This window comes from Ovis canadensis, chromosome 13, assembly GCF_042477335.2.
Source record: "Ovis canadensis isolate MfBH-ARS-UI-01 breed Bighorn chromosome 13, ARS-UI_OviCan_v2, whole genome shotgun sequence".
NCBI classification, from domain to species: domain Eukaryota; kingdom Metazoa; phylum Chordata; class Mammalia; order Artiodactyla; family Bovidae; genus Ovis; species Ovis canadensis.
In genome coordinates, this window is record NC_091257.1 from 92260396 (window position 1) to 92273452 (window position 13057).

General features: G+C 51.1%; 1 protein-coding gene across 1 annotated transcript in view; it reads right to left on the reverse strand.

Annotated features, from left to right (window-relative positions):
- Positions 1–13057, reverse strand: part of PREX1 (phosphatidylinositol-3,4,5-trisphosphate dependent Rac exchange factor 1) — a 178537-nt gene that overhangs the window by 61361 nt on the left and 104119 nt on the right. The window contains exon 6 of the mRNA XM_069548769.1: positions 7328–7489. Within this exon, the coding sequence (XP_069404870.1) occupies positions 7328–7489 (162 nt within the window). The remainder of the gene's footprint in view (positions 1–7327; positions 7490–13057) is intronic.

Genomic DNA, 13057 nt, shown 5'->3' on the forward strand with positions numbered 1-13057 from the left:
AGGATGGTGAAGATAAAGAGGCTGAGGATACGGATGGGGCGAGGTCCCTGCTGGAAGGAGTCCTCGGAGCCAAGGACCACACAGGTTCATCTGGAGCTCTGAGGGGACCAGGGCCCGGGGGAGAGAGATCTTATAGTGATGAGAGAGCAAGCGGGAAAGAGACCTTGGAGGGCAGGAGCCCCTGGGGAGGGGGGAGTCTCAGACCCATGCTCCTCTTCCATCCGAGAAAGGCGGTTTCAGCTGGCAGGTGGCTGCCCAACCACAGACTCCATGTCTCAGCATCCCTCGTGCCAGGTGTGGTCTTGTGACGATATTCTGGCCAGCGTGCCCCGCTTCTACATCCTTTTCTTGAGAGAAAACCGCCTCCCTCCCGTTCCTCCCTTATCGCCTCTTGCCTAGGCTGGAAGGCAGCCACAGTGGCAGGACCCGCTGTAGCAGACGGCAGAGGACAACACGGGAAGGGGCCAGGGTCCGAGCGGAGCAGGGCCGCCCCACCCTCAGCCTGCATCGCTGCTGAGAAATAAACCACTGGGCGGGTTGCTCTGTTGCTGCTCTCGTTCTGGCTGCAGTGCACGGCACGCCGGATTGCAGTTCCCTGACCAGGGATCGAACCTGTGCCCCCTGCAGTGGAAGTCCTGCGCCCGAACCACTGGACTGCCAGGGAAACCCCAAGATTTTTATCTCACTTAAATCATTAACGTCTCTCTTTTGCAGAGCCTCCAACTTTAAGTGCTTGATGTACTTTAAATACATCAAGATAAGGATGGAGGCCCCATCCACAGGTGGGGCCTCTGACACTGAGGCCCAGGGGATATGACAGGGAAGTGTTTATTTTAGGGGAAATTCATTACAGACCTGCAGATCACAAAGTAGCAAGAAACCAAGAGACAAGATGCTGTCTCTGCCTGGAAATGAACTGAGGGAGGAAAGAGCGGGGATTCTTCACAGAATCTCCTTCCCCAGACACTCAATACCCAGGAGCGACAAGTTCCTACCCCAGAGAGGCCTGCTATCTCAATTATTTCTGAGACCCAGCAAGAGGAACTGGTTTTGGCAACTCAGAAATGAGACTGTCTGCTAACTGCCCGCCGCAATTCCCTCCGTTGCTATCAGAGCGGGTTTGCTTGGTGCCCATGGGGCAGCTGGAAACAACAAATCCATTCCCCCAGTGCTGCCAGAGAGCCCCCTCTGAGTCTTGGGAAACCAACTTCTTTGCAGTCAAGGGCTGCGCAGCCCAGGACACAAGCACATACCCGTTAACAGAAATCACCGCCTGGACGCTTGTGTGCCACCGGCAGATACGTGACGCCCACAGCACAGAGACCCAGCAAGGTAGTGTGCCTGCTGCTCCAAGGGTATAGGGGCAAAAGCGGCCCCTGGAGCCTCAGCATCCGTGCAAACTGGGAGAGCACGACTCCCCGGTGATGAGAGTCCATCCGTGGCCCACAGGGCAGCTCAGAGCAGACGGCAGCGCGACACTTCCTTCGAGACCCGGTGCTCCTGTCTCCTCTGCCCACCTCTCTCGTGCCCACCTACCAGTCCCTCCAGGCTCCAAAGGGGATTTGGGCTGCTTGCACGTGCTGTGCTTCCTCGCTCAGTCGTGTCCGACTCTTTGCGACCCCATGGACTGTAGCCCGCCAGGCTCCTCTATCCATGGGGATTCTCCAGGCAAGAATATGGAGCGGGTGCCCGTGCCCTCCTCCAGGGGACCTTCCCGACCCAGGGATTGAACCCAGGCCTCCCACACTGGAGGCGCATCTTAATCATCTGAGCCACCAGGGAAGCATTCAAATGCATAGTATTTTAGAATAACTATACTCAGAGTAAAGGGTAACTATACTCAGATAGGTAAGATACAGAGCACCAGCTGACACCAAAGTGAAGGGAACCAAAATGCTGTCATGCCCATCGCCCTTCAGGGTGGAAGGCTGCTTCTATAGGAACCTACTACTGGGCCTGGCTGTAAGGACCAACAGCCCAGAGGCCACGCAGACCCAGACCAAGGCTAGGGGGCCGCACAGAAGAAGCACGCCCAGCCTGGGAAGTTGCCTCCCTGGCCTCGGCCAAGGGCCACGCAGGAAACGGCATCTGAAGTGCCCAGGACACTGCAGAGGGAGGCCCCTTCCACCCCAGCCCTGCCAAGAAAGAAGCCCAGCTGACAGTCTCCCTGGAATCCTTGAACCCAGGTCAGGGCTGAGGCTAAGGGCCAGATACACACAAAGAGGCTGAGCACCAGGGTGTCCGCCAGTCAGGGCTGCAGGCCTCCTTCAGACAGAGCAGAAGTAAAGCGCCATGCAGAGAAGAGGGCGAAAGCTAACACAGGCACACAGCTTATCACCCTCCAACTCCGGTTTCTAAGCATCTCACAGAACTCCATTAATCCTTACAACTTTACAGAAATGGAGTTTCACTTTAAGAAACAAAGGCACAGAACAGTGAAGTGACTTGTTCAAGGTCACACAGCTAGTCCAGGCTTGCCTGGTAGCTCAGCTGGTAAAGAATCCGCCTGCAAAGCAGGAGACCCCGGTTCGATTCCTGGGTCTGGGAGATCCCGTGGAGAAGGTATAGGCTACCCACTCCAGTATTCTTGGGCTTCCCTGGTGGCTCAGCTGGTAAAGAATCTGCCCCCATTGCAGGAGACCTGGGTTCGATCCCTAAGCTGGTAAAGAATCCACCTGTGTTGTGGGAGACCTGGGTTCGATCCCTGGGCTGGGAAGATCCCCTGGAGAAGGGAGAGGCTACCCACTTCAGTATTGTGGCCTGGAGAATTCCATGGACTGTATAGCCCGTGGGTTCGCAAAGAGTCAGACACGACGGAGCGGCTTTCACAATGATACAGCTAGTGAGTGGGTGAGCTGAGACCTGAACCCAGACAGGTGGCCCTACTGCCCCGCCCACTCCCCTCTGCCTCCTGTGCTCCTCCTAGACGGGGACCTGAAGCGTTTTGGTGCATCTGTTGGCCTACAGCAGGAGTCTTCAGAGGGGCAAGAGCACAAGGCATCCCAGAGAGGGTGGGAAGAACATACAAGAATTTCTATTTATGGTCTCTCTTTTTAACTTTATGTTTTCCTCACGCTTCTTTCCCACTGTCCCTCTTTGGGGGAGTGAGCCGTGGACAGTCTCTTAAACCGGGGCTTCCAGAACCAGCAAGAATGGTGTGTCCTCTCTTTTTCTTATTAAGACCATGCATGTCTTTTTACAACTGTGAGCTTCTCACGGAAGTCTGTGGAGCATCCCTTTGCAGGAGGGTCAGCCCATACTGGTATGAGCCCTGCCAAAGCTGCATGATGCTTTCTCATCTAAAAAAATCAAACAAGAAATCCTGCTTTGCAGCTACGACTCTTCCTGACGTTTATGGAGTATTTACTCTGAACCAATAAAATAAAAAAAAACACTGTTCTGAGTGCTTTGCATTCATCTAATCCCCAAATCCTCAAGTGACCTGTGTGGCCTCCTGCCACTATCCAAACTTATCAGATAAGGAAACTGAGGCAAAGGCTCCCCTCCAAGCAGAGAGGGTGGGCCCATATGCTTACTTCCACACTGTTGTGACATACTCCCATTTCCTGGTGCTCAATAAAATGGATTTATGGATTACCTTATCTGGTTTTAACTAAACCAGTCCCACAACTAAAACGGACAATTGGCTTATAGAGGATCAGGCCAAAAAAAACCACAGATCAGAGATCAAACTAATGAGCACACAGCAAGAGAGTAGCCAAGACAAGATCGGCCTCCTCCGGAAACAAGTCCCTTGCCAGCCATATTGCGAGAGAGAGGACAGCTATCTAATCAGATGGGCAAGAGGTCAAACAGACTAGAAAGTATCAAGACGAGAATAAAAAATCAGGACCTGCAACCACCTTTGTTCACTGTGAAAGCTGCCCTAAGTCATCCAGCCCCCTGAGGTGCTAACTGCTGATGGCATGAAGTTATTGCAAGCAGCTCCACAGTTAAACATTATTTGTTTTAGCTGGAACATATTATTTTCCCAAGTACACTCTGAGGATCAAACCTGAAAACCTTCCTACTATACAGAACACTACGTCACATTTTTCTAAAATCACCTGTGTTCTATGCTTCACTTTATTGACAAAATGACACCAGGAGACAACTTTAAAGATACTATCTCTGAAATTAGACAAGTAAAAGTGAAAGCGTGGTTGCTCAGTCGTGTCTGACTCTTTGTGACCTCATGGACTACAGTCCACCAGGCTCCTCTGTCCATGAAATTCTCTAGGCAAGTATACTGGAGTGGATTCCCATTTCTTTCTCCAAGGAATCTTTCGATCCAAGGGATCGAACCTGGGTCTCCTGCATTGAGGGCAGATTCTTTACCAACTGAACCACAAGGGAAGCCCAAAATTAGACAAGTAGGGGGAAATGAGGCCAGGAGAATAAGACAGACGTGCTTAATGCAGGATCATCTGTAAGTTAAAAGGCTGGATCCAAAGTCAAGAGCCTGCACCTCAGTTTTCTACTCTGTGAAATGGGGATAGCAACAGCCCTCTCTTCCAGTGCTGGAATAATGTATAACATGGGCTCAGTAATTGCCAGCAACTCTTACTCTGGGTCACTTTATTTCCTCCTGCACCCAGCAACGCTGATCAAAATAAGGGCCATTCTCAAACTGCAGATTTTTCAGGGTCAAAAGAGCCTCAGAGACCCTTAGTTTCTATTTCCCTAGGCATTTACCAGAAGGCATCTGGAAATCACTTCTGGTCTGGCTGCCAAACTGCTTGCTTAATGCTCTCCTCACAGGGGCCCACGTGAGAAATTTTCTTTCTAGCTGGATGTCGAGAATTTCCCAGCTTCTTCCTTTTTTGACAAATGAATGCTAAGTAACTGATGTGTCCTGCTCTTTTTACCTTGGCTGCCAGGAAACTTGAAGCCCAAACAGACAGATTCTTAAACATGTCCACTGTATATACACTTCAGGTTAGCATATTTGGTGAAAGTAGCCAAGTGACTGATTTCTGGCCAATGAGATGGAAAAGGAAGTCCTTCTGGGGCTTCTGGGAAAGGTTTTCCTCCACTAGGGAGAATAACTGGGTCCCATCTCCTTCTGATTTGTGTCAGATGATACCTGGAGCTGCGCCATCATGGAACCACGGAGGGTCACAAGAAACCAAATCAGAGCTCTGGCATCATGAAGGTGAAACAAGATTCCTTAGAGGGAACACCCTAACTGACACAATTTTCAGTTGCAGGAACAGAAACCAAGCAGAAAAAAATGAGGGCCTTACTCAATTCTTGGAGGGGCTAGAGCAGCCTAGAATTACAGCTGCCAGAAAACCAAGAACCCTGCAGAACTGGCCCTGCAGGGGAGCCACTGCCCCTGCCCTAACTGGGGAAAGGGACCGTCAGACCCCCGCCCGCCCAAGCTGGCGTGAGCGTGCTCAGTCGCTTCAGTCATGTCTGACTCTTCACGGCCCCATAAACTGTACAGCCCACCAGGCTTCTCTGTCCTTGGGAGTCTCCAGTTAAGAGCACTGGAGTGGGGTGCCATGCCCTCCTCCAGGGGATCGTTCCAACCCAGGGATCAAACCTGCGTCTGCTACCCTGCAGGTGGATTCTTTACTCTCGAGCCAATGGGGAAGCCCGCCCAAGCTGGTACTCTCAGGAAATGCTGCCCAAGCTGCTGCTGCCAGGCCTCAGGTGATGTAGCCTTAACCATCAGCTACAAAGCCATCCTGTCCTGCCAGACACACACCACCAACAGCACAACAGAGCCCTTCCCCTTGACACCCAGAAGCTGGAAGCTGGGCCCTCTGCAAATGCGATCACAGAGAGCCAACACAATCACGACTGTGCTTAGCTGCAAGAGCAGAAGGGTGACCTCTGTCCCAGCCCTGCCTTCCAAATCTCACGCAGCTGGATCTGATCTTGGCCAACCCCATCCCATCTCAGGGAGTCTGAGAAATGCCATTATTTGTTCTCCAGCCTCAGCTGGGCAGGAAGGCGAGTGGGCACATGATAAACACTAATGCACAACCACCCACCTCCTTCCTGATCACAGGCCTCTCCCCTCTGCAGCCACACCCTCGGCCTCCCAGCCATATAGTCTCATTTAGGACTCCCCAACATAGGGAAAGCGTTCCAGGAGGCGCAAGTGGTAACGAATCTGCCTGCTAATGCAGGAAACACAAGAGGTGTGGGTTCAGTCCCTGGATTGGGAAGGTTCCCTGGAGGAGGTGATGGCAACCCACTCCAATATACTTGACTGAAAAATTCCATGGACAGAGGAACCTGGCAGGCTGCAGTCCATGGTGTCACAAAGAGTCGAATACGACTGAGCGACAGAACGCACACACACACACACCACAAGGAGATGCAGTGGAAACCCCGACCAAGGCAAGTGCCAGAAAAGCCAAACGGTCTGAGGCCGGTGATTCAGAGAAAAATCTATGTCCAAGAGTCTTTCCCCTTTAGTCTCAATCTCCCATATTCCAGCTGTACTTACTCAGATATTAACTTTCTTATTTATCCAGATTTTCCCATTTCCTTCTACAGATTTTCAGGAAGGCTCTAATAACTTAAGGAAGCCACAACAGAAGAGATCAAGAATCCCATCCCCTAATAATCATGACCCCAGTAACATCCATGTGCTTGTGCTAAGTCGCTCTCCATCGTGTCTGACTCTTGGCGACCCCCTGGACCACAGCCCACTGGGCTCCTCTGCCCACGGGACTCTCTAGGCAAGAATACTGGAATGGGTTGCCATGCCCTCCTCCAGGGCATCATCCCCACCCAGAGATCGAACCCGTGTCTCCTGCACCTTCTGCATTGCAGGCAGATTCTTTACCACTGAGCCACCCAGGAAGCCCAGTAACAGCCATACCTACCATTCATTGAGTACCTACTACATACAGCTATAGATAAAGCGTGGCTCAGAGAAGTTAAGACATTTGCCTAAAGCCACCGTAAAGGAGTGTTAAAGCCAGAATTCTGTCCTGGAGTGAACTCTTAAACACTACCCTTGACCTTGGCATCGAAAGCTCAAAGGACACCAGGCAGGTCAGGAAACGTGAAGGAGTGATTTGGGGTGGGGCAGGGAGAAAAACTAGAGGCTCCGATGGCTGATGCCACGCAAAATGGGGGGCCAGGGTTACCAATTTTTTTTTTTTAAGAAAAACTTGAAATCTATACTTTTATGTGGACCTCCCTGAAAAATAATTAAACTTTTTTTTGCAAGCAACATGCAGGCCAAACAAAATATGCCACAGGCTAAAGCTGGTGCCCAGACGGCAGTGTGAACCCACAGCTGTGCACGCCCCCAGCCTGGGTCTGTCTCCAGCCCAGGAGGTTCCTTCTGCCCCAGACACACCTCCCAGCCTTCAATGTGTGACTGCAGCTGCTCCAGAGCCTCGAGCTTCTCCATCTGCCGCTTGGTCTCATTGATGTTGGAGCAGACGGTCTTCATGGCCTGCAGGGCGCTCTGGACTGCCGGGTGGTCTGGGTGCTTGCCGGGGGTCCTCTTGGCCAGCTCCTAGGTTAGAGGAAAGGGCAGCAATGAGCGACATCAACCCAGAGGGCACCAAATGGCCTCCAGATCACCCAGGTCTGAGCCAAGTCCCAGCTCTGCTCTGGGCAAACTGGGACCTGGAGCTGGGGAACCTCAGTCATTCATTCACGCATTCAATAAACGTCCCCTGAGCAGCTCCTCCAAAACAGGCAGCATTCTGGGGGATACATTGTTAATAAACTAGAAAAATTCTTCATCTGGTGGATATTGCATGCATGCATACTCAGTCGCTTCAGTCGTGTCGGGCTCTCTGTGACCCTACGGACTGTAGCCCACCAGGCTCCTCTGTCCATGGGATTCTCCAGGCAAGAATACTGGAATGGGTTGTCATGCCCTCCTCTGGGGATCTTCCCTACCCAGGGATCAAACCCGTGTCTCCTATGTCTGCTGCAGTGCAGGAGGATTCTTTACCCACTGAGTCACCTGGGAAGCCCCTGGTGGATATTACATTCTAATAAAGAAGATGGGCTTTAAAAAAAAATCAAGTATATAACACAAGATTAGACAAATATTATGAAGACACATCAGAACAAGGGGCTACAGGTCTTGGGCAAGGTAGTGTTCTTTCAAAAAGGGAAGGCAGGGAAGGTCCCTCCGAGGGGGTTGACATCTGAACAGAGTGTGGACAAAGCCAAGGAGGGACTCCTGCAAAAATCTGGGGGGAGAGCATGCCTGGCAGCAGGAACAACAAATGTAAAGGGGCAGAGTGGGAGCGTGTGGGCTGTGAAAGGGAAGCATCCCGGAGGCAGTGTGGCTGGAGGAGAGAAAACCAGAGAGAGCGGAGGAGAGCGAGTCAGAGGCAGAGTCTGGTAGATCACAGAGGACGTCACAGACACTGCCTCTCCCAGGCCCCCAGCTTTCTCATCTGTAAAATGGGTATAAAACAGAAATATCCCGGAGGCAGTGTGGCTGGAGGAGAGAAAACCAGAGAGAGAAGGAGAAAGAGAGCGAGTCAGAGGCAGAGTCTGGTAGATCACAGAGGAGGTCACAGACACTGCCCCTCCCGGGCCCCCAGCTTTCTCATCTGTAAAATGGGTGTAAGGAACACCTTGGGGACTTCCCTGGCGGTCCAGCAGTTGAGCCCTCCAGGATATCGAATCCTCCAGGTATGGGTTTGATCCCTGGTCAGGGAGCTAAGATTCCACATGCCTCCTGGCCAAACCAGAACATAAACAACAGAAGTAATACTGTAACAAATTCAATAAGGAGTTTAAAAATGGTGCACATCAAAAAAAAGAAAGAAAGAAATCTTAAAAAAAAAAAAAAAAGAATAGAACTGCTGACCTTCACAGGGACATGGAAAAAAGATGTGAAGAGGCCAGTCAGGAGCCTGAATCTGCAGCCCCTCCCCACCATTTCTCACTCTCCTCTCCCATCTTTCCACAGCACAGGCTGGGACATTCCAGAGGACAGGCAGGCCTTAATCCAAGGGTTTCAGCCCCATAGGAAGTGTGATAAGAACTGAGACGCAGAGACCAGCCAGGCCTCAAGATATCAGAGGAGATTTTCAGGCCGCACTGCCTAACCAACAGGACCGGGCTGGCAGATAATTTTCTCTAATCAGCTGGCCTCAGCGTGCCCGAATGTTTCACTATCTCTCCATCTCTCTACTCTCTCAAAAATCACAGATATGACGCTCCAGCCAGATGGTTCCCAACACAGCCACACGTGGGCTCCAGGGCTGTTTCCACTCCTGCGCAGCTGGGTGACCTTGGCCCAGATGCCCTCCACCCTGAGCTGCAGGTTTATCCTCTGAAAACCAGTGATGGCACTTCCCTGTGGTCCAGGGGTTAAGACTCCATGCTCCCAATGCTGGGGGCCCAGGTTTGGGCCCTGGTCAGGGAACTAGATCCCACATGCCTCAACTAAAAGGTCGCAAGCTGCAACTAAAGATCTCATCTGCCGCAACAAAGATCGAAGATACCACGTGCCACAACTAGGGCCCTACACAGCTAAATAAATAAACTTTTTAAAAAGAGAAAAGAAAACCAGTGATGAGAAGGAAGGTGGTGACAAGGACTGCGGGCAGCAGCCAACGCCTACGGAGCCTCGACCCTGTGCCTGGGAGGTAGGTTCTGTTATCATCCCGTCTAACAGATGAGGAGACGGAGGCTCAGCAGGATGCACCAAGGCCTCTGAGAAGTAAGAGGAGGAACCTGGATCTGAACCTGGCCGTCTGGTTCTGCTTACAGTCATTTGTTGTTGTGTTCAGTTGCTCAGTAGAACCCGACTCTGCAACCCCATGGACCGCAGCATGCCAGGCTCCCTGTCCATCACTCTCCTGGAGTTTGCTCAAACTCACGTCCATTGAGTCTATCATGAGTGAGTGAGTGAGTGAAGTTGCTCAGTTGTGTCCGACTCTTTGCGAACCCATGGACTATACAGTCCATGGAATTCTCCAGGCCAGAATACTGGAGTGGGTAGCCTTTCCCTTCTCCAGGGGATCTTCCAAACCCAGGGACTGAACCTAGGTCTCCGCATTGTAGGTGGATTCTTTACCAGCTGAGACACTGGGGAAGCCCAAGAATACTGGAGTGGGTACCCTACCCCTTCTCCAGGGAATCTTCCCGACCCAGGGCTTGAACCTAGGTCTCCACATTGCAGGTGGATTCTTTACCAGCTGAGCCACCAGGGAAGCCCAAGAATACTGGAGTGGGTACCCTATCCCTTCTCCAGGGAATCTTCCCGACCCAGGGCTTAAACCCAGGTCTCCCGCATTGCAGGTAGATTCTTCTTTACCAGCTGAGCCACCAGGGAAGCCCAAGAATACTGGAGTGGGTACCCTATCCCTTCTCCAGGGAATCTTCCCGACCCAGGGATGGAGCCCAGGTCTCCCGCATTGCAGGTGGATTCTTTACCAGCTGAGCCACCAGGGAAGCCCATGGTGAGGGGTAAATCAGACACTGCGGGAAAAGCCGCCCAGCTGGGAAAGGACAGCCTCGGTGAGCACTGAGTCTCCGCTGGCCAGGATCGGGCCAGGACATGTGAGCTGAGCCCACGAGCAGCAATGGGCCGGCCAGGTGTCGGGTGCGTACCCTGCGGAGCACCAGCTCCAAACACGACCCTCCTCTAGCCACGTTTATCTCTTCTTTGCAAGAACAGGAGCAGATCCTAACGGTGCCAAGGTCCAGACATTCTGTAACCTCAGACCCTGGGGGTTTTCGAGAGCCTGCCTTGGGCCAGGGACGGGCTAGTGGGGAAGCAAAAGGGGGAGATGGAGCCCTCTCTCTGGAGGCAAGTGAGCCGGGAAAGGTGATCCAGGGAAGACAGAGAGGGGAGGGGGAGGGGAGGGGGAGGGGAGGGGGAGGGGAGGGGGAGGGGAGTGGAGGGGGAGGGGAGGGGGAGGGGAGGGGCCCAGACAACAGCCCCAAGTGGTGAAAGGGCTTGTGATAAATCAGAGAAGGGGAAGGACAGTGTGGGCCGGAAAGGCTTCAAGGAGGAAGTGAGGCAGAGGCAGGCCAGTCACTGAGTATCGAGCACTTTGCATTGGGTTGGCCAAAATGTTTGTTCAGGTTTTAATAGCATGTAGGAAAACCCAAACAAACTTTTTGGCCAACCCTACACAGGGGATGTATTTCCATTGGTTCCCAAACTCAACAGAGACAGACTGAGCCCAGGACAGCCCTCTGGGAGCTCACGGTCAAAGGGAGAACAGTCCACAAGTTGAGCGTTAACCACTGACAGTAATAACAAGAGCTAACACTCGGGGAGGCTGTACGTTCTTGTCAGACTCCCGGAACCCTCACATCAGCCCCGTGAAATGGTTCCTGTTTTCACCCTCATTTGACACATGTGAGGACTGAAGCCCAGAGAGGTCAAGTCATCTGCCTGAGGTCACAGAGCAGATTGAGGCCTAACCAGTCTGGCTCTGGGGTCAGTGCTCTGAACCGCTATACTGTTTTATAACCTTTCTGAGAGTTAAATAGGAATACTTTCCTCCCTAATAAATATACAAGTTCTATGATGGATAAGTGACAGGTGAGAAATGAGGACAGAGAGTGAGGGAGGTGCAACGGCCTGTCTGGAGGAGCTGGGCCTCCAGATGGAGACCTGAACGAAGTGAGCGCATGGGCCATCCAAGAATGTGTGGGAACGACACTCCAGGCAAGAGAGGAACACAGGCAAAGGCCCTGAGGCAGCAAGAAACAGCAAGGAGGCCAGGGAGGCCACAGCAGAGTGAGAAAGAAGACGACGTGTGATGAGGTTGGAGGCATGAGCTAAACACACATCAGGGAAGGCCGGGGTGTGCTCTTCAGGTTCTTCTCAAGAGCCTCGGAGAAGCAATGGGTGGAGGGGGACGGGTGCTAGCTGAGGCCTAACAACATCCCACTTATTTAGCCTTTACAGAATCCCTCTGACTGCCAAGCGGAAGATGCACTGGCGAAAACATAAAACGAACATAAAAGCCAGAAGACTGGCTAATGGCTACTGGTCCAGGCGAGAGATGCTCAAGACATGAACCAGGAAACCCAGGGGTCCTCCTCTGATGGGTTCCCTGAGGGGCTGGCAACACCCAGTAGCTAGTGAAAACGAGAGAAAGGTTAGTTCCCTTTTCTGTCTGTCTGTCCTGCCTGAGATCAGTGCTGGGCAGAGAACTGAAACTCAGCAGGGCCTCTTCGGACCAGGCTCCTCGCTGGACCAAAATTGAAGGAAAAGTGCTAGTTTTGTTTTCTTTGCTCATAAGGGAGTGTGGGCTCCTCTGCCCAGCTACACACTCACGGCCTGTTCCTGCCCCTGGGCCTTTGCACATGCCTTACTTACCCTTTACTTGCACTCTACCTCCAAACTGTAAGAAGTGGTACTGTACCAGCTACAGACAGGTAATAGATCAATGGAAAAGAACTGAGAGTCCAGAGACAAATCCTTACACTTATAGTCAGTAAATGTTTAACAAAGTGCTAAGACAATTAAATGGGGAAAGAACAGTCTTTTCAACAAATGCTGCTGGGAAAACTGTATCCACATACAAACAAAAAAACAACAAACTTGGACTCCTTCTCACACTGTACACAAAAATTAACTCAAAGCAGATCATAGACCTAAAAGTAAGAGCTGAAACTATAAAACTGTTAGAAGAAAACATCGGTGTAAATCTTTGTGACCTTGGGGTAGGCAAAGCATTATTAGCTATGACACCAGATGTATAGGCAACTAAAAGAAATCAGATTAGCTGGACTTGAGCAAAGTTAAAAACATTGTGCTTCAAAGACTATAAAGAAACAGAAGAGACAATCTACAGAATGTGTAAATTATTAATATATACCTAACAAGGGACTTGTTTTCAGTATATACAAAAAACTCCTACAACTTAATAAAAAGACAAATAACTCCATTTAAAAAAAAAAAAAGCAAAAGGTTTAAATAGACATTTCTCAAAGACAATACACCAATGGCCAATAAACGCATGAAAAGATGCTCAGTATCATTAGTCATTACAGAAATCCAAAACAAAACCACAATGAGATAACACTTCATACCCTCTAGAATCGCTATAATCAAAAAGACAATACCTACTGTTAGTGAGGATAGAGA